The sequence below is a fragment of the Camelina sativa genome, chromosome 18 (assembly GCF_000633955.1).
Source record: "Camelina sativa cultivar DH55 chromosome 18, Cs, whole genome shotgun sequence".
NCBI classification, from domain to species: domain Eukaryota; kingdom Viridiplantae; phylum Streptophyta; class Magnoliopsida; order Brassicales; family Brassicaceae; genus Camelina; species Camelina sativa.
This window is the reverse complement of record NC_025702.1, coordinates 9,788,903-9,815,599: the sequence shown is the minus strand read 5'-3', so window position 1 is coordinate 9,815,599 and position 26,697 is coordinate 9,788,903. Positions and strand designations below refer to the sequence as shown.

At 34.0% G+C, this 26,697-nt stretch overlaps 4 protein-coding genes across 4 annotated transcripts in view; 2 read left to right on the top strand and 2 right to left on the bottom strand.

The window, feature by feature from the left end:
• LOC104760959 (probable leucine-rich repeat receptor-like protein kinase At5g49770) overlaps positions 1-4,640 on the bottom strand; it is a 40,252-nt gene extending 35,612 nt beyond the window's left edge. Inside the window, exons 1-18 of the mRNA XM_019240343.1 lie at positions 4,008-4,640; positions 3,816-3,936; positions 3,656-3,727; positions 3,489-3,563; positions 3,330-3,401; positions 3,067-3,231; positions 2,907-2,981; positions 2,750-2,821; positions 2,596-2,667; positions 2,442-2,510; positions 2,247-2,321; positions 2,093-2,164; positions 1,866-2,000; positions 1,307-1,782; positions 1,066-1,221; positions 843-979; positions 539-758; positions 229-464 (exon numbers count right to left, since the gene is read on the bottom strand). Coding sequence (XP_019095888.1) covers positions 229-464; positions 539-758; positions 843-979; positions 1,066-1,221; positions 1,307-1,782; positions 1,866-2,000; positions 2,093-2,164; positions 2,247-2,321; positions 2,442-2,510; positions 2,596-2,667; positions 2,750-2,821; positions 2,907-2,981; positions 3,067-3,231; positions 3,330-3,401; positions 3,489-3,563; positions 3,656-3,727; positions 3,816-3,936; positions 4,008-4,095 — 2,388 coding nt within the window. The 5' untranslated portion in view covers positions 4,096-4,640. The remainder of the gene's footprint in view (positions 1-228; positions 465-538; positions 759-842; positions 980-1,065; positions 1,222-1,306; positions 1,783-1,865; positions 2,001-2,092; positions 2,165-2,246; positions 2,322-2,441; positions 2,511-2,595; positions 2,668-2,749; positions 2,822-2,906; positions 2,982-3,066; positions 3,232-3,329; positions 3,402-3,488; positions 3,564-3,655; positions 3,728-3,815; positions 3,937-4,007) is intronic.
• Positions 8,138-15,054, top strand: LOC104760958 (ferric reduction oxidase 7, chloroplastic-like). Its single transcript, XM_010483963.2, has 9 exons — positions 8,138-8,451; positions 8,539-8,635; positions 8,783-8,980; positions 9,074-9,308; positions 13,075-13,402; positions 13,496-13,775; positions 13,859-14,114; positions 14,207-14,657; positions 14,738-15,054. The coding sequence occupies exons 1-9, from the start codon at positions 8,229-8,231 to the stop codon at positions 14,905-14,907; spliced, it is 2,238 nt and encodes a 745-aa protein (XP_010482265.1). The 5' UTR covers positions 8,138-8,228; the 3' UTR covers positions 14,908-15,054.
• On the bottom strand, positions 15,716-17,268 carry LOC104763302 (ATP-dependent DNA helicase PIF1-like). The gene is made up of 3 exons (XM_010486690.1): positions 16,851-17,268; positions 16,406-16,675; positions 15,716-16,290 (listed from the first exon to the last, which is right to left on the bottom strand). The coding sequence occupies exons 1-3, from the start codon at positions 17,266-17,268 to the stop codon at positions 15,716-15,718; spliced, it is 1,263 nt and encodes a 420-aa protein (XP_010484992.1).
• On the top strand, positions 21,623-26,474 carry LOC104763301 (glucan endo-1,3-beta-glucosidase 8-like). Its single transcript, XM_010486689.2, has 5 exons — positions 21,623-21,724; positions 21,836-22,098; positions 22,839-23,525; positions 26,144-26,183; positions 26,448-26,474. Exons 1-5 carry the CDS (start codon positions 21,623-21,625, stop codon positions 26,472-26,474), a joined length of 1,119 nt encoding a protein of 372 aa, XP_010484991.2.

The following is a 26,697-nucleotide window of genomic DNA, read 5'->3' as shown; positions in this document are numbered from 1 at the left end:
CATCTTCGTCTTCACCTCTCTCACCACATATTTGCCTCTCTCTATTGGACTTCTACCAGTTAATAGCTCGAGCATCACCACACCAAAACCATATACATCACTCTTCTCCGTCAGTTGATTTGTCATGTAGTATTCCGGATCTAAGTATCCCTGATCCCATATACGAGTCAAAAATGTATCTGATGAGAAAAATAAAAGTGAAAGGAGGATGATTTATTCTGTACTCACCATGGTTCCTTTCACTTGTGTTGTCACATGAGTTTTCTCAGGGTCTCCCACAAGTTTGGAAAGGCCAAAATCAGCAACCTTTGCAGTAAGATTTTCATCAAGTAAGATGTTATTTGATTTGATGTCTCTGTGTATAATTGGAGGATCAGCAAGCTCATGAAGATAAGCCAAGCCCTTGCCTGAACCTAGTGCTATTTTAAGCCTTCTTGTCCAATCCAATCTAATCCCACTCTTTCCTGCATTACTAACATATTCAGCATCCAAGAACTATCAATAAATCTTCAGAGGAAGATATAGTTTTGATACTTACCTGAGAGACTGTCTTTAAGAGACCCATTTGAAATGTACTCGTAGACAAGCATTTGTTCACTTCTATCAAAGCAGAATCCCAAGAGTCTGACAACATTCTTATGATGGACCCTTGAAAGAAGCTCAATCTCAGTTTTGAACTCCAACCCTCCTTGCAAAGATCCTTGTTGAGCTCTTTTGATTGCTATGAGTTGCCCATTTGGAAGAATACCTCTGTACACCTGTTTCACCATCATTTCTGGGATCAGAATTTTCAACTAAAGCCATTGCTACTTTCAGTTGAGGCCATTTTTTAAGACACAAACCTTGCCATAACCTCCACCCCCAACATCATTTGCCTCTGAAAAGTTGTCTGTACATTTCTTCAGCTCTTCAAAAGTATAGGCTTTTGCTCCCATTAGCTGTGGAGCACCAATACTGCTCTTACTCGTATCCCACTTGGCTGCAACATGCAAAAGAAAAATCTTTCAGGGTGGTTCCAGTAAAGGGAGGAGGCTTTGGTAAGTAGCTTAGTAAATTTTGTCGTACCAAAAGGATTATTTTGATCGGTTGCTCTCTCTGCTCTCTTTTTCTGTCTGAGAGCGTAAACCCCAGCTATAGTTAACAACAGTAGAAGAACAATAGCACCAACTACTGCTCCAATAATAATGCCCATGTTTGCTGACTTGGAACCTTCTTCTACATCTGTGGCAAAAAAAGGTAGAGTAAATGAACTTATATGGAACCAATATTAGAACTCTTTGATTGTGTAAGAACAGTTTCAGCATACCAGAGAACTTCTTGTACAGAGCAGCTTTAAAAATGTAAGGGCCAAATATAGGAGGAGGCTTATAAGTCTGGTTACTAAACGCAAAACCAACAAGTGACATTCCTGTCTGATTAAAACTCTCTCTGCCTAATGGAAAGACCAGGAGATCTATAAGAAGCTGATGATCAGTTTCATTCTCTCTAATGTTCCGGACACCCACGGAGTCTACAGGATAATTATACTTCTTAAAGAAATCCGTGATTGCCTTCTGTAGGATTAAGAAGTTGGTGGAGTTGAACAACCCTGAAAAGGAAGGAGACCTGAAGTAGAGTGTTCCCATGAATGGCTGTGCACAGCGGCACGTGGTACTCGCTTCCATGCCTTGTTCACAGGGAGAACAGTTTGTTGGGAGTGTAGAAAAAGAGGTATTGTGTTGTATTGCTGAGCAGTAACTCGGTCCGTTTCCCGCCTCTAGGCACACTGGGTTATTTGCTAATCTGCGAATATATATCAACAGACATAAGCAATAGGTTGAAAAAAAAAATACAAGACATTTTGGTTTTGTGACAAGGATACATACATTACTTGAAGTTCTTTCTTAGTTGGTTGTATATACTCAGATATGTCATTGTATTGTAAATCCACAAACTCCAACTGGTTGCTAAAGTCGGTACCAAAGTCCAATGTTTCATTTATCTGATTGCGTTTTAGGATACTGCGCACGTAAAAAAAAAAAGTAAGGCATCCCAATCACTACACTTTTCACAGCTTTACTTGATTACCAATTATAAGAATTGTGTGACTCACGCAGTCTGCAACTGAGTAGCGCTGAAGAGAAAACTTGGTATTGGACCTGTGAGTTGGATCCCTTCCATCCTTCTGCAAAGGATAAGACCATTTGTTCTTAGTAAGTAGACACATGGAGATCAAAAGATGTAAAGAGAGAAAGGAAGGCTCATACAATGTTGACAGGGAGCGTAATGAGGAGATCCATGAAGGAATGGGTGAGAAATCCAAAGTGTTATTGCTTACATCCCTGTTACATTACAGTCACATCATGTGATTAGATTGATAAAGTTTGAAGGTTTTGAGAAGGGTAACTAGTGATGGTAGATTGAGCAGCAAAAAAAAGGAAGAGAAATATAAAAAAACTTACAATGTGTAGAGATTGGTCAAGGCGGTTAAATTTGGAAGACTACCAGTAAATTTGTTGTTGGCCAAGTACCTGAAATACATTCAACTACAAACTCTTTTACCTCTTTTCACTTATATCTTACAAATACATAACAAATCTTTAGTTGCTCACTTACAGTTCGTTTAGACTTGTAAGATTATTAAGACTTGAAGGAATCTCTCCAATTAGTCTGTTCCTATCAAGGCGTCTGAAAGAAAGAAAAAACACAAGAGATTAAGGAACTAAAATGCTTAAAAAAAATAAATAAAAACAAATCTTTTACTACTTACAACACGGTCAACGTGTTAACGAGGCCAAGGCTCTCAGGGATTTCGCCTGTGAATTGGTTTCCATCCAAGAGTCTATCGATAAAACAACAAACAATGCAGTCACTTTGTTAGTTACTACTCTCAATCTCTCTGTTTTGTATCTAGTATGAAAGCTTACACATGTATCAAAGTCATGTTTGAGCTGAAAAGTTCTTTTGGGATCTTTCCCGACAGTTTGTTTTTCCCAAAATGACTACAAGAGGGAAGTGAACAATTAGTATATTAAAGGAGTGGTTATAATACTCGAAATGGAAAGATTTGGGAAATATATATAGTACAAATGCTTAGTTGCAAGAAGCATGTCAAGTCCAGGTGAAGAAGTCCCATTAGAAACTGGAAGCTCTCCCTCGATCTGATTGTCAGCTATATCGAACCAATATAGTTTTGATAACCGTCCAATGGAAGCTGGAATCGTTCCACTAAACTTATTCAAATTCAGGGAGCTGTATGGAGTAAACACAGATTAATGTTAATGGGTTTAGAGAACGCAATTGAAAAAAAGGAGACTGTTTATATATAATAGGAAGTAACAAAATCTTACAGATATATAAGTTCTTTTAGAGAACCAATGGACTCAGGGATTTCACCACTGAAACTACATCCCACAAGAATCCTGGAGAGTAAAAGGGAGTTAGTAGATAAGACAAGGAGATGTGTATATAAGTTGTACTAGAGATCTCACGATATTGTGTTTCCTTACAAGCTCTTCAAGTTCTTAAGGTTGCCGATATTTGGTGGAAGTGGTCCGGACAATCCAGTATTGTATGACAAATCCCTAAAAAAGATTGGATCATAAGATGAGAGCACAATAACCTTTTTTTTTTATGTGAAAGGAAAAAAAAGTAGAAAGTAGAAGAAAAGACATACAAGATCTCCAATTCAGACAAGAACGAAATATCGGCAGGAAGCTTTCCTTCCAAGTTAAGGTTACCTAGTGATCTGCAACAAGCACCAACACAACGCTTAAAGGTCGGCAAGGACTATTGGAAGAAGCAGCAAACAAACCAGAAGAAATCGAGTTTCTTACATTGAAATGACGCGGTCATTTCGACATTTAATCCCAACCCAATTGGTTCCACAAGGATCAGAGCCTTCCCAACCATCAGGAGAACTGGTCCATTCGCTCTTCAGGCCACTTAAAGCAGAAGCTGCACCATATGAAAACCATTAGGAAAAATTATGATGTTCATCATTTATATCTGCATATACATAAACTTACAGTCTAAAGTATTTGTGAGCGCAGATACAGAACAAATGTGGAAGAAAAGCAAGATCAGAAGCATAAAGGCTCCAGTTCTTGAACTCATCTTCAAAACCCACAAAGATCCTCTTACCTCTTCCTCTGTTTTTTTCTGATTGTACCTCAAAAATTATCTTAAGAGAAAAAAAGCATGTGGTCTACACAAAGATTTGACTAATCTCTTAATAAATATTGACAACATCGCTCTCAAAACATGTAGACAATAATGTTAACAAAAAGGAAGAAGAAGAAAGAAGACTTTGAACAAATCGAGTGAAAAAAGTATATAAAAACAAGAAAAGAGGGAGAGGACCATAAAAAAAAAAAACTTGGTCGACTCAGAAACAGCTGATAATGGGATTTTAAAGACACAAGGTTTTTTAGGTTTGGTACATGGATTTGTCAATAGTGTAATGGGAAGGAACAAATTATGAAACAATACATTTAAAAACACATATGAGTTGTCTTGATGCGAAACTATTGTGGGACCTTTATTTATTTCACTGTATTAAATATACTCATTATTGATTTCAATACAATCACAAAACATATACTAGTATATATCTAAAAACTTCAAAAACATAAGAATAAGATATGATTTGTTGACCCTAAAAAGTTTGATCTCATAAAAGAACAGAGAGTTGTGGTCATCGACTATGAGAAGTGATATGTTTTTTTTTAACAACCAAACAGTAGAGTAGATAAAGTCATGGTTGACGGTCGTTGCCTATATGGAGCACAAGCATTTACCAACTTGATATACTAATCCTAATGGCAACAATGATGATGATGATTTGATGAAAGATTGACCAGTTACTCTTGAATTAATCATTGAATAATCTAGTGGGTAATGTAAAACACAAATGTATAGAGTTGATGGCCCCCCACCGTTAAGAGAGAAAGATCAAAGATGTGTACCCAATTGGATCTAGTAGCTTACAAGGACGTCTCAACCCATTTAGCAAGGTAAACTAAGAAGAGAGTACAACGTAGCAGGACAACAACAACTAGAAAGTGTCAAAGTGGAGAGACGTTGATAAACAGTGATATAATGGTAGTAGGATCAAGCTATTTGATGTATGCCAAGAAAATGTTTTTGTCGATTAACTTTGATAGAGAATGAAAATGTTGGTGTCCACAGAACACTCACGTAATGACGTGTTTTTTGGGGGATACATATATAAATACTCTACGTGTTAAGTACGTGAATATAAGGTCCATCTCACCATTTACATTTGTTAAAAGCTTCAAATTTGTTTGTTTCACTTAATTATTTGTTTTTTTGTTGCCTTAATTATTTGTTAGGAACTTGGGATAAATCTATGTGGCCTTCGAGTCAACAGACACTAACGAATTTTAATTTGTAGGTTTCAGCTTTCAGAATTCAGCTAATAGTATTTTACTATTTTTGTAGTTCCAAACTAATTTTTTGAAAATAACCTGAAAAAAATATATAAAATATCAGAAAATAATTAAAATACAAACTAAAAAAACATTGGAGTTATATAAAGTCCAAACATACTCAAAAATAACCAAAACAGATACCCAAAAACTTCGGAAAACAGCTAAAAATTAACCGGATCAAACTGAATTTTCTGGTATTGCACAGAATAGAATCGAATCGAATCGAATCGGAAGCGTCTTAAATACCGGAATGCCCTAAAAACCTATGGAAGATTCCTATGATCTCAACAACTTCAAAAAAATCAACAAGAAATGTGGAAAATTCCTGGATAATATATTTTAAACATGTCTTATACAAGCATAATATCACAAGGAAGATTGCAATGTATAAATTAGGGTTATTGTTTGGAGTTATAAAGTTTATGTATGGCAGCTGTTCTGTTAACCAAGATGAAACAGAGACATCTATTCTATATAACGCTAATCAAATTAATCTAGAAGTCTGAAGGGTGAAGGTACCTGCATTTCTTAAAGAGAGTCATACTTGGATTTGAAGCAGAGACATCTGTTCGACTCTGAACTCTGCATTTTGACCTCAAGACGCGAGATAGTGTAACAATCGGGATTGATCATTGCGTATTAGATATATTAATTCCGGTTATCCAGAATTCAGATTTGGTTAACTCCTCCTCCAAAACCCCCGAACGTGACTTCTTTGTTTTCGATTAACCGGAATAATATATCTAATATTGAGATCACAGTAACCGGACATAGCTTCCGATCTTCTCCGGAAATCGCTTCTCCCTCGCCACTTGTCGGTGTCTCCGATGATCGCCTCTCCCAATTATATGGGCCTATTGGGCTTTCTTTTTTTTTTTACTATAATTTGCTTGATTCTGTTGGATTTCTTTCTGAGTTACTTGCCTTTGCCCCACTATCATATTAAACATGAGTGATTACTGATTTCTAATTTTTCATGTAAGGTAAATTATACGATTTTTAATCCTTTTTCGTTTAAATTGAGGACTCGAAGATAATTTTGGACTAATTAGAGTGAAGAAATCTTTTTGGATTTGTTTACATCAATTTTGTTGATCTTTTTGGTGTTTTGGGAGAGCCTACTAGTGGTGAATTCAGTTGTTGGTGACATGTTAAGTAGTCCCGATCAGTTTCTTTACTATTGCTCGGTAATCATAGTTTTGGTATTTAAGATTTTCTACTATGATCTCTATGACTTTTTTTTTTTTTTTGTCACAAATGATCTCTATGACTCTATCCATCAAATTATTTTGTTATTAAGCCAAAGCCTTACGCTTATATCATCAGCTTAATTATGCTTTCATGTAGGCCAGTCATCAGTCATGGGAGTTGTTTCGTCATGGTCATCCTTTTTTGAGACAAAAAGAAAAGCTCTTTGGAACAAGTCTTCTTTTAATTTGATTTATTAAAGAAACTTTATGCCAATGCATCTGATTTTTTTTTCCTCTAACTAGCTAGTTAATTAGTCTTGGAAAATGGTTAACACATTAATAGTTATTTTTCTTGGCTTTAGTGCCTTTAAACCTTTTACTAGCTCTAGAAACAACTCAATTGTAAAACCTTGCAAGCTTAATTCACTTGAATCTCTCAAATATGGAAGGTATATTATGTTCCTTTCGGGCTGCATTGATTACTCTATTTGTTTTTAACTTGTGATATTTTGAGTAACGCAACAGACAAACCATTACAATCGCCATAATAATCATCTTATCTATACTATTAATCAGTACTTATTAACCACCCCCCTAAATTGTGGTTGAAATGAAACGGTGAGACTCTCTACTAAGTACGTTACTATCACGTGTTAATGCCCTCCTCTATTACTCTTTCTTTTTGTTTTTCTTTTTTAAATTCATTTTTTTTTTCTGATGTTTTGGGAGAACGTACTAGTGGTGAATTCAGTTGTTGGTGCATGTTAAGTAGTCCCGATCAGTTTCTTTACTAGTGCTCGGTAATCTTTGGTATCTAAGATGTTCTACTATTGATCTCTATCCATCAAATTATTTTGTTATTAAGCCAAAGCCTTACGCTTATATCATCAGCTTATGCTTTCATGTAGGCCAGTCATCAATCACGGGAGTTGTTTCGTCATGGTCATGTTCATCCCTTTTTTTTGTCGTACACTCGTACTCATCCCTTTTTGAGACCAAAAAAAAGCTCTTTGGAACAAGTCTTCTTTTGATTTGATTTATTAAAGAAACTTTAGGCCAACGCATCTGATTTTTTTCCCTCTAACTTAACACATTAATAGTTATTTTCTTGGCTTAGTGCCTTTAAACCTTTTAGTAGCTCTAGAAACAACTCAATTGTGAAACCTTGCAAGCTTATTTCACTTGAATCTCTCAAATGTGGAAAGTATATTATGTACCTTTCGTGCTGCATTGATTACGCTATTTGTTTCTAACTTGTGATTTTAGTAACGCAGCTGGTCCAACAGACAAACCATTACAATCGCCATAATAATCATCTTATCTACTATTAGTCAGCACTTGTTACCATCCACCTAAATTGTGGTTGAAATGAAACGGTGACACTCTCTCCCAAGTACGTTACTCTCAGATGTTAATGCCCATTGGTAATTTTGCTCTAAACCTCACTGGTCCAGAAATTTTCTTCCTTGGCTCTCTTAATCATATCCTCTTGAATATTTTTTAATTTATTCCCAACATATTTGTAATTTCTTCTCCTTAAAAGCTGATGCTTCTTCTGTAGCCAACTCTCATCACAACATTGAGAAAATAGAATCTTCAAATAAAGATGGATGAACATAAAACCCCACTCTTGTCTAATGATCAATCATCATCATCATCATCATCATCTTCTGTGGTGACTTCATCTTTAAAATGGGTACTGAAAGTTGTGATGTCTGTGATATTTGTGACTTGGGTTGTGTTCCTTTTGGTGTACCCTGGAACACTCGGCGATCAACTCGTCGCAAAATGGAGAGCTCTCTCCTCCCAAAGTCTCTATGGCCTCACAGGTTACATTATGTACCATCACTTTTGCTTTGTTTTCTCCGATAATTGTCCTAATTGTTTACCATCTCATAATTGCCTAAAACATGCAGGAAGCTTGTTCCTAATTTTCAATGGTCCGATTCTTGTTATCTCCGTCTTAGCTTCTCTCTATCTCATCATCTCTGGGGAAGAGAAGGTCTTCACCAAGTAAGTTTGGTTTGAGATTCTTTAAACTATTTCATTGAGTTGATTGTCACATACAGTGGTAAAGCATATTATAATATAAACCTTTAAGTAACTGTATAATGATATTGTTGATGATAACAAAGTTACATTCTTTTGGTTTCTGTGAAGGAAGAAGATATCGAAATTCCCAAGGTTTAGGCTATGGACATTTCCTGTTCTTGTGGATGGACCATTTGGAGTTGTTTCTGCAGCTGAGTTTCTTGGGATTTTGGTCTTCTTTGTTTTCTTCCTCTGGGCTATATATGCTTATGCCTTGAGGAACCTCAGCCTTGTTGAATTATTCCATGTCCTTCCTGATGAAAAAAGGTTCTTTTAACTCATTTCCTTCTAATTTGTTTCAGCTTTGTTTATAATTTTTTTTGTCTCATACCAATCATTATTTGTGTTGTGTGTGTTCAGTGTTTTTCTGCTGGAGGTAACGGGTATGCGTTTTGGGATGATTGGATTGTTGGGTATGGTGTTTTTGTTTCTTCCAATCTCCAGAGGTTCAGTTCTTCTCCGTCTTATCGATATCCCTTTCGAGCATGCTACAAGATATCATGTTTGGCTTGGTCATACCATTATGGCTTTCTTCACCTTACATGGCCTCTGTTACGTTGTTGGATGGACCATTCAAGGTCAACTTTTAAAGAGTGTAAGTTTCCTGTAACATCATCTAATATTGACATGATAGTAAAGCTTAGTTTATTTAATAACTAGAAATAGGCTCGTGCGAGATATATTTTATTTTATTTTTATTAATTAAGATATATCTTAAATTTAGAAATATATTTTTGAAATGGATTTTTTTAATATGAATTTTTTTCTAAAATGTTTAATATGTGTTCCTTTATATATATATAGTTCTTAATGTTTGGACGCAAGATAATATATCAAAAGTAAATCAGAAATTTTTTTATTGAAGTAATTAAATCTCTGGAAGTTTTGTTATTTTGGATTTTATTGTTTTGTGATAAATTATTAGGTTCTAAGAGCATCTCCAACCCCACTCTATTTTAAAGTCAATACTCTGTTATAAAATAACATTTGCTTTAACCTTATTGGCCTATTCTATATCTTACTTTAAAATAGAGTAAATGGTAGGATTACTCTATATGCAACTTTACTTTTTTACACTAACTCTATTTTATAGTATAAAATAGATTGATACATTGAAAAAAACTATACTCTATTTTAGAGTAAAACATAGAATATATATTGGAGATAGTCTTTCCACACATGATGTTTGTGTAAAGACCATATATCATACATTTAGAATTAAAATTGAGTATTGAAAATAGTTTACAAATATTATCAGATAAATCTCATCTTTCCCTACATCTTTTCCAAAGCTTTAATATATGGATGCGATCAAGACTTATATGATGTTTCGCTAGATCTCTATAACCAGAAAATTATTATCGTAACTCAGTAACAATGAAAATAAATAAATAAAATTTATGTTTTAGTCTCAATTGTAAAGATAAATAATTGATAAATATTAATCTTTTTTCGATTGGTTTTACAACTTTATATATTCTTTAACTCAATCTTAATAGTTGGTTTTCTTTTTGAATCCACAATATGTTGCTACGGTTTGATTTTCTTCAATTAGCCTCCTAACAAATTTCTTGTGAATTAGAAAATCTATATGAATGCTTAAAATGTGTTATACTTCAATGATGATGGGTTGTTTTTCAGTCGTTGTCTCTATTCTTATTCATTATGTTCTTTTAATTATAAAAAAAAAATGGACTCTACAACATGTCAATTGGTGTAGATGGAAGGGAAGACAAAATCAGAAAAATTGATATCAACAATATATACAATCCAATTATTTTTCTGACATAACTACATTTCTAATTTATTTTAACTTACATCTATTTTTTTTAATTAACTATATTTGAACTTATAATATCTATATGTTGACTTTCCATCAGATTTTGATGATTTTAAAATAAGATATGTGAGAAAAAAATCAGACAGACTCAAATTCATCCAATCAATAAACTAAACTTCTAAAACCTGAATTTTGTACTATACTAATGAGATTATGAATCTAGAAAATATGTTTTACAAGATAACAGAAGAATCACCAATGATTATTTTTAATAATTAATAACTGTATTCAAGATTTATCATATGCTCCACTGATAAAAATGCATTACTCTCTAAATTTAGCAATAATTTTTTATTAATATGCATTACTCTCTAATCTTGTAATCACTCTTAATATAAAATTTTTTTGGAATAACGCATATTAAAATATGGCTCATGTCATAAAAATTTATGAAATATCTTATACTATATCTTGCATTAAATTTTGAATAAATTTCATGAAAAGAGAAGTGTGTCAAATTTAATGCTTTTTAGATTCAATATAATATCTCTATTTTCTAATCATTTTAAAATAAATAGTATAATTACCATTAAATTATTTTGTGAAACTATTTTTTTCTATTATTTCATGGGATGATTAATAAATTATGCTATTTTTATTTTCTTTTTGTACATACATTTTAAAAACAGTCAAACTGTAACTTATAGAATATTTAATTTAATTTAATTTTATCTGAGTTTTGTCTTTAATAAAATATATATGATTATTGAATACAATGTGATTTTTTAAATATATTAGAACATATTTTCTATTTTTAAATTAGTCTATCATAAGTTAATCTGGCTTCCATTTTTTTTTTAAAGTATAAATTTTTTTTCTTTTTAATTGGTTTGATTAGTAGTTTTATTTTTAGGTTATATGGTACATGCTTTCATTAGGAAATATATTATATGTTAAAACTAAAAGTTGGAAGAAATATATTTTAAAAAGCAAACTATACATCATATAAGATATAAATAAAATAAAGTATATAAAAAAATGTTTACTTTAAGATCAATGAAAAAGACATGTGTCACAAATATAGAATGTCAAAGTGTCGTATTGGTAGGCAAAGTTAGAAAAAAACTTCTCATATTATATAAGACTATGTTAGACTCACGCGACGCCGCGGGAATACTTTTTATAACTATTTTTAGATATATTAAATTCTTGAAAATATGAACTTTCTTTTTGGAACTAGATTAATTGTAAAAACTATGGTTTATACAATAATAAAATAGAAAATGCACAAATAAATTAATGATTGAGAAATCTCAAATCTAAGATGGCTTATAAATGTTTACTTTTAAATTGAGTAGACTTAATTGTATAAATAGCCTAACTAACCCTAATGTATGTTATGTTTTATTTTCTTTACCCTAATGTGGGAGATATATTAGCGTGGTTTGAATTTGTAGTGTATTTTTGTATTTAATATAAATTTAATCATATATTGTTTTATAGTGTTTTTAATTGTTAGAAAAGTTAATATTGGTCAAAATACATAAACATATTTTGGAGGGATAGGTCTTAAATGTGGTGTTGTAAACCTGTAACCACTTGACTAAAGACACTATCCTATGATTTTGTGTATTATTTTAATACTATTATACTTTTGTTTAATAGCATAAGGATTAGGTTAATTTTTAAAGTAATTTTTAAGTAGATGATTATTTAGTTTTCACTACTTTAAACTATAATACAAAACCTTCAATTTTGGAACTTATATATTGTTTAATTTGACATTAGTTCATGTTATAATATATAAAATCACTACCAACATTACTCTCAAATTTTATTTTATTTACTTGTTATGGGAATTAGAAATATTAGTGTAGCTTGATTTTCTGGTGTATTATTTTTGTAGTTTATACAAATTTAATCACCTAATTTTTCTATAGTTTGTTTGTTGTCAAAGAAGTTATTTATTTCTCTTTTGTTATCTTTGTAAAATCTAATTTTTTTATTTGGTAGAAGAATGATCACAAAGTGAAGATTAGAGGAAACATGTATTATTATACTCATAGAAGAAGATTTTAGAAAACAATAGCACAATATACTTAGATTCACTTAATTAAGGTTTGGGAAAAGTTATAATCACCGTACTCATTCTTAGACTACCAAACTTGTTAAGAGAAACATAAGAACACATTGACGTGTAAGTTTTGTCTGGGGGGTGGTTATATTAGGGTAAAGTTATAATCACGATAGGTTACTTGCGTATAATATAAACCTAATGGTGAGAACACGTTAACATAATAAAAAACCTAGAGTAAAGTGACGTGGAACAGAGGATTATTATTGGAGAAAAATGATGAGTTGTATTAATTTTTTTAATTTGATTGGTTACTTATTTTAATTGAGGTGTCAACTCTAGAATTCTCCAAAATGCTGAGGTGTCATCACCTGGTGAAAAACATCCAAGTTTTATTGTATTGATTGATATCAATAGGTTTTAGATGATGTTATCACACACAGTCTTATTTATATTTCTTACTGTGTTCTATATTAAAGTTTAATCATCACAACTTACTTCTCTCAGTTATTTGAATGGGAAGCTAATGGAGTTGCTAATTTACCTGGAGTTATTACTCTAGTGGCTGGTTTACTGATGTGGGTCACGTCGCTTCACACCGTGAGAAAGCTTTACTTTGAGCTCTTCTTCTACACCCATCAACTATACATTGTCTTTGTGGTCTTCTTGGCACTTCACGTTGGTGAATTCTTGTTCAGTATAGTTTCTGGAGGAATATTTCTTTTCATTCTTGACCGTTTCTTGAGGTTCTGCCAATCCAGAAGGACTGTAGATGTAATCTCTGCAAAGAGTCTACCCTATGGAACTCTCCAACTAGTCCTTTCGAAACCACCAAGTAACAACTCTGTTTAATCTCACTCTGCCATTTACCTCTCTAATCTAAAAGCATTTTACTGACTTCGTTCCTCTCCGATTTTTTTATAACCAGATATGCGATACAATGCGCTTAGCTTTATCTTTCTTCAAGTGAGGGAACTATCAGGCCTACAATGGCATCCTTTCAGTGTTTCATCAAGCCCTTTAGATGGGGACCATCATGTAATGGTTCTCATAAAGGTTCTTGGTGGATGGACTGCAAAGCTTAGGGACCAGTTGTCAAATCTCTATGAGGCAGAGAATCAAGACCAGCTCATTTCTCCTCAGTCATATCCCAAAATAACAACTTGTGTGGAGGGACCTTATGGCCATGAATCTCCATACCACTTAGGGTAATGCATTTTTAAGTCTACATGAACTGTTTCAATGAAATAAGCTTTAGCTTGACTCAAGAAAGGTTTATTGCTGCGTGCAGGTATGAGAACCTGATCTTAGTAGCAGGAGGAATCGGAATTACGCCATTCTTCGCCATCTTAAGTGATATACTACACCGTAAAAGAGATGGGAAACCTTGTTTACCAAGTAAGGTTTTAGTTTTCTGGGCCATTAAAAACTCAGACGAGCTCTCTCTTCTCTCAGCAATTGACATACCTTCCATTTGCCCTTCCTTCTCTAAGAAACTAAACCTTGAAATTCACATCTATGTCACACGACAATCCGAGGCTCTCTTGGTAAGTCTAATTACATGTATAATATTTTTGGTATCTGCAATGGGTCTTGTATTTAGTTTTTTGAACTCTACTTTGTTTCATGGTTATAACAGGAAGATGGGATGGTTCACAAGGTGGTGCATCCTTCTGTCAAGCCAAAACAAACCAACGGGTGTCCCATGTCGGTTCTAGTAGGTACAGGGGATAACATATGGTCTGGACTCTACCTAGTTGTCTCCACCATTGGGTTTATTGCAATGATCACGTTGTTGGACATCTTTTACATAAACAAATACAACATAACGACATGGTGGTCCAGGGGACTTCTGTTTCTTGTTTGTATGGTTGCAAGTGTGCTGATTTTTGGAGGTCTTGTGGTTTTTTTCTGGCATCGCTGGGGTCACAAAACCAGTCAAGTGGAAGCAAAGGGCAATAAAAAGGTAGCTTTGAATGTAGAAGAACCCCATAATCCATCTACAGCAGAGCTCAAAGGCTTGGAGATAGAAGAAGAAGATGTCCAGAGTTACACCACTATGCGTTATGGCACCAGACCTGACTTTAGAGGTACAGAGGTACTTTAGAGGTTTAGTTAAAAAAAATTAGCGGTTTATGTAAATTTGTATTATTGTTTTGTGATTTTGCAGAGATATTTGAGTCGTTGAATGGGAAATGGGGAAGTGTGGATGTTGGAGTGATAGTATGCGGTCCAGCGGCTCTTCAGGCGACCGTAGCGAAAGAGATACGGTCACATAGCATCTGTCGATCGGCGAATCATCCTCTCTTCCACTTCAACAGTCACAGTTTCGATCTCTAGGCTAGTTAAGCTTTCAAGAGGCAAGAACATTATATGGTAATGTGAAGTAAAAGTATATATGTATAGTTTAGATAATCGCAGTCTGTATGTATTAAAGAAACAGCTATGGTTGATATGTGTATGTTTTTATCTTTCAATTTTTTACTAGGTAGTAACCCGTGCTACAGAACGGGCCAAAATGTTTATTATAACTTGAAATATATAAATATTGTTTAAGTTATTTTCATATTATTTAGCCTATCTCAACCTATCCCAAATTAGTATGTACTTTTTGTTTGACATTTGATTTATGTGAGGACGATATTGACTCTGACACAGACTACATTCCATTCTTATATCATTAACTCTGGCCTCTATCCTCTCCTCTAGGTATCATATACCTTTGGTACTGTAACCTTCTTTTTTAGCTGAGCCTTATGCCTGTGTTTCTATAAATGTGTATATATTATTAGAATTTCTTCAATCTAAAAATATTGTCTAGTTATTCAACCTGTCTAAAAATATATATATAAATATATAATATATACATAGCTAAATAATTGAATATAGTGGTAGAATTTGAAATATAATAAATATTTGGAATAAATTAAATAAACGAACTCAATATGTCTATATAAGATAGCACGAATTTGGTGGAGTTCATAAATAATATAATTTATGAAATTTATTTGAAGGGTGGAAATTTAAAAGAAAACCTGCAAAAAAAAATCAATGATCAAATAATTAAAAGACAAACAAATGTATAAATTTAAAAAGAATTGAAAACAGAGTAAAAACAGAGTCTTACGAAGGGATGCATGAAGATGGATCAAATGTTTTGGAAAACCTCTTTGAAGACGACATTCCTTGTTTTTGTTTGAGGTTTTCTTTTTGGGTCAGTAATGAGAATTTTCAATCCTGATTTACTGCTTACACGGGACATAGCTACATATAGCTGGCCATGAGAGAAAACAGGTCTAGGCAAGTATAAACCAACATTTGAGAGAGACTGACCTTGACTTTTGTTGATAGTCATTGCAAAAGCAACGTTTATGGGAAATTGTCTACGTCTCATCTTGAAAGGCAGACGGGTATCTGATGGGATTAATACCATTCTTGGTAGAAAAACAATTTTACTAACTCGCGTACCCGTTATGATTCTTGCTTGTATAACATGATCAACCATTTGTGTAATTTGTAGTCTTGTTCCATTCATTAGACCGCCATAAGGATCAATATTGCGTAACAACATTACTGGACAACCAATTTTCAACCGAAGAGCATGGTTTGGTACTCCTGAAATCCTAACTGAGTTTAGGAAATCCGGGCTATATGCAGGATTGTCTTTATTCCTTTTATCTGCAGGATCAATACTATCTGAACTTAAGTAAACCTTTTCTTCACCTGTAAAACAATCAACGATTAAAACCCTATTATGAAGGTGTTTTTTTTTTGCAGCTCTGAAACGTCATATAGTATATAGAATGAATAGGAATATTAGCAGAAAGCTGATACTAACCTTCTAATATGGAGATCATGTGGTCATTTATAGTGTTGACATCATCATTCGTAGGACACAAAATAGCTCTGCTTTGAAAATAGCTGGCATCCTTGGCTGTATGTAACGAATTACCATATACTGCATTAATGATCGCTTCAATTGGAGAGTCTACTTCTTTGATAAGCAATTCTTCTGGTATGTCAATATCAACAACTCCATCATATGGCTCATTAAGTCTTCCTTCTCCAACATCAAGAATCCATTTCGAGAACTCTTCAATCTCCCTGGCTTCATTTGAGAGTTATGTTTTGGAGCAACCTCATATTTCTTGTTAGCCTCAAAACTTTACAATGATTCCAAAGGTAAGATGAGTTGAGCGAGGAGTTAACTATTTGCTCTCAACCAGCACTAACAATAACAGGAAGTATCTGACGGAAATCACCACAAAAAATAATGACCTTACCCCCAAAAGGTTTATCTTCTGGATCACGCATTATATCTTTCAAACTTCTATCCAAAGTCTCAAAGCAGTATTTACTCATCATTGGAGCTTCGTCCCAAATTATCAACTTCGCTTCTTGGACTAATTCACCTAGATCAGAAGACCTTGACATTCTGCACATTGACGTTTCATGAACTTCTAGAGGAATGCCAAACCTTGAATGAGCTGTTCTGCCACCTTCTAACAAAAGAGAGGCTATACCGCTAGATGCAGTGTTCAACACTATTTCTCCCCTGATCCTTACAGCTGCAGATAAAACTTTCCAAAGGAATGTTTTACCAGTTCCACCGAAACCATATAAGAAAAATACCCCACCTTTATCTTTGAAAATAGAGTCTATGACCTCATCATATATCTTCTTTGGCTCTTCCGTCAGCATATTTAACCACTCCAGATGCTTCTTTTTTAAATCAGTTTGATTGATGAATCTTCGTTCATCAGCTATTAACTGGTTTAAAGCAGGAATATTCTCATTCTTAAGCTGGGGCAGAGTTTTAAAAGACTCGAGCGAAGAACCATTTCTTCTCAACTGTTTGTTTATCTCTTGTAGACAAAATATTTTCCTTTCTTCATCAGTCAATGTAAGCTCTGCAAAATAAGTTTTATTTATTTATTTATATACTACATCTAACATTTAAAAACAAAAAAAAAAAAGCAAATTAACTTAATAAGATAGAAAATGTAATGAACCTGGTCGCTTCAATTCTAATCTTTTCCGCCTTAATATGTCCTAAGATAACATCTCCCAAGTTTCTTCCCAGAAATAAGTGGTGTTGACCGACACCACATGAGTGACGATCGACACTCACCCCCAAAACGCAGAGTTTTGGTTCGCGGGCGTTACATGGATTATTATAATTTGTTTAAAAATTCATTCTCTATATGTTACTTATTAATACCCGATATTGTAGGAGGGCAAATTTAGGTTCATGTGTGCTGTCTATGCTATTGATACCGAATTTACATGGTACTACTTTGTATGTATGAAGTGTACTAAAACATGCTACAAAGTCCCTAAAGTTGAGAATGAATTTCTTAAAAAGAACAAGAAGACTTTGTTCTGGTGTTCTGGATGTAATGAAAGTCACAACAAAGTTGAACCAAGGTAATTTTATTAAATATTTTAAGTCGTTTAAATTTAGTAAAAGATTAATATATTAATATATATTTTAAAAAAATTATGCTAAAATATATGTATTATAGGTACAGAGTGACTCTGTGTGTGATGGATACCACTGCGCAGACCAAATGTTTGTTGTTTGAGAATAATGCAAACAGTCTCATACATTAATCATCTCTTCAGCTTCTGGATGACCATTTTGACGAGGTAAAATTTCATGTGTTTTAGTAGTAGGACAATGAATATCTATTCAAGTTTCATATTTTGACCATATGATTTGCTTTTTAGATACAAGATCCAACAAACATCCCTCATGAAATTCAGAATCTGGTCAGAAAGACTTTTCCATTTGTTGTGAGTAATGAAAATGATAATATCAAAGATGCAACTGATACATACAAGGTTTGTCATGCCTTTGTTGGTCTAGAAGTTGAGAAAGATGACATTGTTGAACATTCAATGGATGATGATGATTTAGCCACTCTTGTGAGTGCAAATGAGGTATAGTCCCTAAATAAATGAATTGTAAATATAGACATTTTTCTATAAATTTTTGATATATAGTATAAATATATTAATAATTAATTATGTTTTATAGGAAATTGGAACGTTGTCAAACAGTAGTGTTGCTGATGAAGAACTAACAACTCTTTTCACTACTCCATCATCAAAGCGGAAGGATGATATGTCTGACGATTCTTCTAATAATTCATCATCTTCTAAGAATGCCTGTTTGGGTTCAATTCCTCTTGCAATCGATGATCAAAATGATGGAGATGGACCAGTTGATGGTTGAGGAGTGGTAGAGAAGAGATTAGATTGTATGAATCACTAAGTCGTCTATTGTTTTTGGAGTTTCAATTTTTGTTGCAATAAGCTTAGAGGTCTAAGCATGGTTTTCTGTTTAAAAAGGTCGCATTGTGAACCATTTTAAAGTTTATTTCTTATTTCATAATAAAATGCAATTCACATTAAGGTTAATGTAATGATTAAATTTATAAAACAAGTAGGGAAAATATATTATACTAAAATCTATTGTTAGTTAAATAAAAACTATGTTAATATTAATTGTTAAAAAATTAGGGCAAGTATTTTCTCAATATTAGTGTGTTTATTTTACAAGAGATTTTAATGGTTGTGTTTAACAAATAAATTTTAATGTGGATTTAGATAAACACAATATTTTATGGAATTACTGTTTATTATTTATCTATTTTCAATTGTACTATATTGTCTTGAAGTAATTTCGAGCCCTATATTCAAATATTCAAATTATAAACTATATGTGACAATAAATCTATGACAATACCCTCTAATTCAGCATTCCGAAAACTTACCTTTATCTCCATATGCAGGGAAACACAATATCATCATCACCTCTGAGAAAACCTGAACTTTGTTGTATTGTATGGTTGATATGACCTATGTATTGTTAAATATTGTTAAAAATGATGATTATTTAACTTTCCAAATAGGTTTTCTATAATTGACAATATAATTTACTGCTAAGTTAAAGAAATTTACAATATAATAGACATTCAATAGGTGTACTAATCAAATATTTTCAATTAAAAAAAAGATTCTTTAGATCTTTCTAATTAATTAAAACAGTTTTCGACAACTAGAAAATAATAATCACCTGATGTGTGTTTGTTCATGTTTCATTAAACAAAATTTCTGATTAAAAACCCATCTCAGATCATAAGTATTTACAAATTCCTTGTGGAGATATGAAAAAGCGAAATATAGGCTCAAGTCCAGGTGACTATAGTCTAAAAACTCCTAAGAGAACTAGACAATTGCCATCAAATAATCCATCTAGTGTACTCAATGTAATTCTACTATTCCAATAAATTCAGTTTTTACAAGAGTGTTCGAAGCTATTACAAACTTACCAGCTAGAAGACGTGACATACTCACAACACCGCCAATTCGACCTGCACCTTCCTCCAATTCTTTTGTTCTACAATCTGGTAAGATAATATTGTGTCAGTTCCCTCTAAATTAAACTTTTTAAAATAGAGTTAATAATACGTTTATGTAAATTAAACTTTTCTACAATTTGCACCTACATAGTTTTTTTTAGAGGATCAGAGACTGTGTTAAATAGATCTATTACAAGCAATCTACATCTACTCCATCTTCCACATGTGTCTTTGAAAGAGCTAGAAACAAACTAAGATCATTTAGGAGGAATTTTTATACTAATAATCAGTCGACAACTTCAGCAGATAAATAAAATAGTGAGAACAATTTGTCTATCCCTATATATTTCATAAAAATCTAGAATTCAAATTTAAGATGATCATTCAGATTAAGAGTAACTTATTTATTATTTTGGTGTACTATGTTTAAGATGAAGATGATCATTCAGCATATATGATTAACTGCTCCTCTACCATTGATTTACAAACACAAAAAGACAATGTTACTATTCTACCAAGGAATTTGGAAGTTGTATTTAATGATGCCTACTGGCCAGATTCATCTGATGGTATGATTACTTATATTCTCCTAAGACTTCATTTTTATAGGTGAGTCCATTAACGAATCTAAAATTTGGTAAAGCAGATGACTGTCATTTCGAGATGGACCAAGCATATCATTTAATGAGCAGTGACAAAGACATGCCAAGTGCTTATCTGTCTGATGATCCAAGACCAAATGACATTGATGAGAGACCAAAACCAAAGAAAAACAACTCGATCTAAAGGGAAAGGGAGAAATAAAGCATGAAAAGCTAATGACTCAGGTAATTATTAAACTTAATTTATTTATAACGATATGTTTGTTTTACGAATATTTCTAAGTTATTTAGATCATGGTGATCCAGAATTTAAATGTCAATATTGTGGTGCATTGATGTGGTACGATGAGAGGCTCAACAAGAGAAGAAATTCTAAAAATCATATATTCTCACTTTGTTGTCTACAGGTACTGACCGACGAAGCAAACATTTTCAAAAAAATCTTCGAGGTTATTGCATGGTTTTTGCAATTACTTCTCTCGGAGGGAAAGGTTATAAAACAGTTCACACAGGTAATGGACCAAATATGTTTCAACTACAAGGATAGTTGTTAATTATGCAAAAGTTGTAGAACAAATGCATGCCCACATAATACAACCAAAGTCAAAGCAAACCATATCCATTCTACATCCCATATTAAGCAAAGTAACTCGTGATTAGTTATAGAATTCGTCGATTATTACGGCCATATACAGAAAAAAAAAAAAAGTATTACGGTCCATGTTTAATGGGCTTAAAAGTACCGCTGTATGAAGGCACAATAGGAAAAATGAACCCAATATATCCTTGGGAAACCCTACGGAATCTATTCCCCCAATCCTATTAGGAATAGGCACAGTTGATATATATAAAACATAAGGGTAGAGAGGCCGTTAGTAAATTCTTCGTACAAGTTCACCTACAAACAAAAACCTTATTAGAAACCAGCTTATAACATCGATCATGAGATCATACGAAACAGCGATAATCCAAGGAGTGAATTGTTGGAAAGCGCGGTTTATATACTATGTAATAGGCATCTCATCAACTTTCGGTTGTTTAACGGCAACGATCATACAACTCTGGTCCTCTTCTTCTTGGGGAGACATGGACACGGCTGAGATCATGCCTGCTCTTGCTGTTCTTGCAGTACATTTCTTGATTATGGCTATTTTGGTGGTGAGGTCGTTTTGCGTCCCGATTCCGAAAGTTACTAATAATATCAAAACTTGCTGGATGGGACAAAACAAGTGGTGGAACATCAACTTATACTATATGTTCTTTACGTTTCAAATTTCTTACTATTTACATTGCGTACAGTTTAGTACTTACACGATTGGGAGTTTCTCGGGAGGCTTTGCGGTCAAGCAACTCAACTGGCCGGAACCAGATCTTTCTATCCAACATGTTATCTTGACTATTTTGTATTGTTGTTTGAGTGGCTATGTGGGTTACCAGAAACCTGTTTGTCCACCTTTCGTTTTTTTAGCCTTGGTGCTTGCAAGGTTCTTTGTTGACCTCATATTCGAGAAGGCCGGACTCTACTTCAATAAGGCCAAGCAAGCACAGGCTATCCTTTTAATGTAGGTTTCTTTTTTTTTTTCGTCTTCTTCTTGAGATCGTCTTGGAAGGCTTAAAAGGCACCTTCAGCGTGACATTGTTCATTCCGATCCCCTTCTCGGTTTTGTTAACCTCCATATTATGTAATTAATGGTTTACGTTTCCTAAGTTTTTATTTTTTTTTCTTTTATAGTAAATTGTTTTGTCTTATTTACGTTTCTTCATCCTATTTTTTCTTTGCTTTGTTACTCCTAATATGACTTGGTAACGCAGAAATCAATCTAACATTTCATCTCTTGAGTTCTCTAATTTTATTATTATACTTTTTTTTCTTTTTGTTTTGGATTTTGATGCGAGATCGTTTAGTAAGAAAATACTGCAACAATATGTAGCACAAAGTATATATGATTTGATTTGGATTTTGATGCGAGATCGTTTAGTCATATTAGATTTGATCATAGCCAAATTTCCATTTGGTTTGGATTATTACGGAAAAGAACCAACATTTTGGGAAAAAATACCAATACCAACTTCGAAGTCTTAACTAGAGAGATTTAGTGTTTTACTGCGTTAAAAAAATACCAATAATATATCATGTAGTTTCTGAAATATATGATATATCACAAGAATGTAGAATTTACTAAAGCTTTAAATTCTATTTGAATTATGATATTATTTAATTAAGATTATCAACTTTAGCAAACTCCCAAAAATAATTAGTAATATCAATATATGAATTCTCCTCTTCTTTTTTTTTTTGCAGATATGTTGCCGTAGGGAACGAGCCATTCTTAACAGCATACAATGGATCTTTCATAAACCTAACGTACCCAGCACTCTTTAACATCCAGACTGCTTTAAACGAAGCTGGAGTCGGTGATTTCATCAAAGCCACCGTTCCTTTAAACGCCGACGTTTACAACTCTCCTTTGGACAACCAAGTCCCATCCGCCGGAAGATTCCGTTCCGACATCATCCAAGAAATAACACAAATCGTTAACTTCCTCGCGCAGAACAAAGCTCCTTTCACCGTCAATATTTACCCTTTCCTCAGTCTCCGCCTAAGCAGTGACGTCCCTTTCGACTACGCTTTCTTTGACGGCCAAAACACCGTTAACGATAACGGTGTTATATACACGAACGTCTTCAACGCTAGTTTCGACACGCTTGTAGCTTCTTTGAATGTGTTGAATCACGGCGACATGGAACTGATCGTTGGAGAAGTTGGTTGGCCTACGGATGGAGACAAGAACGCAAACGTTCAAAACGCGGAACGGTTTTATTCCGGTTTGCTTCAGTGGTTGTCGAACAACATAGGAACTCCTATGCGTAAAGGTTACATTGAAGTTTATCTTTTCGGATTTATCGATGAAGATGCAAAAAGTGTAGCGCCGGGAAACTTCGAACGTCATTGGGGTATATTCAAATTCGACGGCCAACCGAAGTTCCCGCTTATATGGTCCATCTGTTTCTCTGTAGGAGTCTAGTGGTCTCCTCATGCAGGAATCCTTTTTCTCCATCTTTGGTCAAAGCGGTCTTTGGATAATCCTCCTCAGCTAATTCTTCCAACAACTCATCAGCCAACTTATCCATCTCTTCAATGTAGAAGACTTGTAAATTCTATTGTTGGCTTCTTCAAAGTATCCTTGATGTCAAACTTCATAATGAAATCGTCGCCCAGATTAAGATCAATCTTGCCATTTCTGACATCAATGATGGCTCCAGCAGTCGCCAGGAACGGTCTTCCTAAGATCAGAGGATATTTCGGTTCTTCATCCATCTCCAGAACCACAAAGTCGGTTCACTTCCACGTCTCTGATCCTGACAGGTAAGTCTTCTAAAATATCATGTGGAAGTCTCACTGATCTATCTGCAAGGATGAGGGAGATGTCGCAACCCATAAACCTTGTGAAACCCAACCTCTTAGCCACAGAGAATGGCATCAAATTAACTGAAGCGCCAAGATCACATAGGCACCTATCAAAAGACATAGGTCCAAGGGAGCAAGGTAGAGTGACTGATCCAAGATCCTTGAGCTTCTTGGGTAAAATCTTCTTCTGAATGATTGCACTGCATTCGAGACTCAGTATCACCATGCCTTGAACCTCTTTTGATCTCTCCATCACCAAGTCCTTGAGGAATTTCTGGTAGTGAGGAACAAGTGTGAATGCATCCAGCAATGGCATTCTCAACTCAATCTCCTTGACTTGTTGAAACTTGGCATTTTATGGTGGGTGATGATGAATGAGATGATATGATGTGATGATGAACAGGTGGAATGCAAGGAGTTTCAATTTCCCTTATGCTGTTGTAGTATAAGAGATGTCAATCCTAAATGAGTGTTATGCAAGCAATCAGGTTATGAATATTTGTCTAAGTCAAGCCAAATATGTAGGATGTTTGTCACTAACAACCTAATGATGAATGTAAAATGCAGAATGTAAAAGCTTATAAAACTAGATGCTAAAAGTAAAGAGAACAGAATGATCTAAACAACAATGCAATGAAACAGAAATAGAAACTATAGTAATGCAAGTAATAAACTAATGCAAGGCAAGTAATGAACAGGAAACTAAATGAATGTAACAGAAAAGCAACTAAAATGAAATAGGAATTAAAACAGGACAAACACAAAGCATAAACAAGAATTCTAGGGATGAGTTCGAGCAAGCACTCGATCGAGTGTGCGATCGAGTACAGGATCGAGTCAGACAAATGCGAGAAACAAAGCAATGCAAACAAAACAGAGCAAGACATAAGTAAATCAAACAACGACCAAACAACATGATTTAGACTAAGAAATCAATAGACAAGGAAGGTCTTGTGGAGGGATTCATAGGTTGGACTAATGATTAAGGTCATCTAACTTGGTCAACAAATCTCAATCAACTTGAGCTAATCTCTAGACAATGATCTCCTAGAACATGTTAATCCACTCTCATGGCAAAACAATCAAGCTCATATATTTCTAGACTTGTTCTCACAAAGCAAAGAACTTATACAAGCAAGCATTAAGCAACAGATCATTTATGTCAAAAATCAAACAAGACATCTAATATCGTAGCATGCCTAATGATAATCTCTAGATCTAGCCTTATCTTGCAACCTAGACATTGGTGTGATGCTAAGAAGCTTAAAATCAAATCCTACCCTCTCAGTTATAGGATCAGCATAGAGTACATCTAGCCTAGAAGAGATCTATAACAATCAAGCTTGACCTAGCTAAACAAACCTTAACCACAATCCAGCCTAACCCATCCTCAAGATCCTAAGCAACTACTCACAAATGCTAAACATGATGAACAAAGTCATAAACCCAGAAAATAACGAAACTTGCATCATTAGAAAGATAAAGCAGAGATCTACAATATTGAAGAAGGAATCAAACTCGAATTCTTTATACTTTGAGAGTTATTGAACAAACAAGTATGAAGAAATCTCTTGTTTTCTCCTTTAAAAGTAGAACAAAATCTAAGAAATGTAAAAAACAAAGAGCATAAATTCCCAAAAGGGTAAAAACTAAGTTTTTAGATTTTCTCCAAGGTGGCTGCAGGGTACAAGGCCTTATATAAAAAAAGGAGTGGAATCCCTAAAAATGCTAGAAGACAAAATAGCTAGGCGGCTCGGTCAGCTCGACCAGGTGCTTGGTCGAGTGACCGGTCGAGTTGGCTTTTCTTCTGTTCCCTCCACTCGGTCGAGTCCTTCTCCGCACACGGTCGAGTGTCTGGTCGAGTGGAACTCCGGACCTTGGTTCTTCAGCTCTAACTCCCTTGCTTTCTCCTCTTCAGCATTGCTTCAATGTTCCTTAGGCTCCAAAATCACCTTTTTATGCAAGAAAAGATGCAAATGCAATGCAACTATACTCTAATGCACGAACAATCCTAAAACTATGCAATAATGGTCAAAAAGGATAGCAAAAGATGCAAAAGATGTGAATATATTAAGGGAAAACAGGGTAAAATATATGAACATCAACACCCCCAAACTTATTCTTTGCTTGACCTCAAGCAAATAAACAAGACATAAGAAGGTAGGTGAGGTTTGAAAATGGGATCTCAGCTCCTAAAGCTTGCCAATAAACCACCAAGAATCAATGTCCAAGTTACTAGTACTATGATGCAAGTTGAATGAGCTGTACTTAAAGATGTTAGACAAGCTATCACAACCTTTACTGATTTGAGCCTTTGATATTCACATGCATTCAAATCAACCATTTCCTTTAACATTCATTAATCAAGAACATGAATCAATCTTATGCAATGCTTAAACTCATTTGGCTTGGTAATAAAGGTTTAGAGACAATGATGGTCTCTTTTTAGAGTGGGGCTTATCAATATCAAGGTTCTCTCATAAAAATTGGATTGAGCTTTAGAAGAATTCTAAAGGTAAGATCAATTAGACACATACAAGAATAAAACCTTGTCTACCCAAAGGTACCCAAAGTGTTTATCCTATCAATCTAATCCCAAATTGTCCTAGTTCTACCCTTTAACTTCAATTTTTCTCAAATACCCTTTTCTCTTTTGTTTTTAAGCCTTAAGAGAGGTTTCTTATTTGATCTTTCTAGTGGAATGGGAGATTCTTACTTATTTGCTATGGTTCTCTTTTCTTCTTATTCTTAA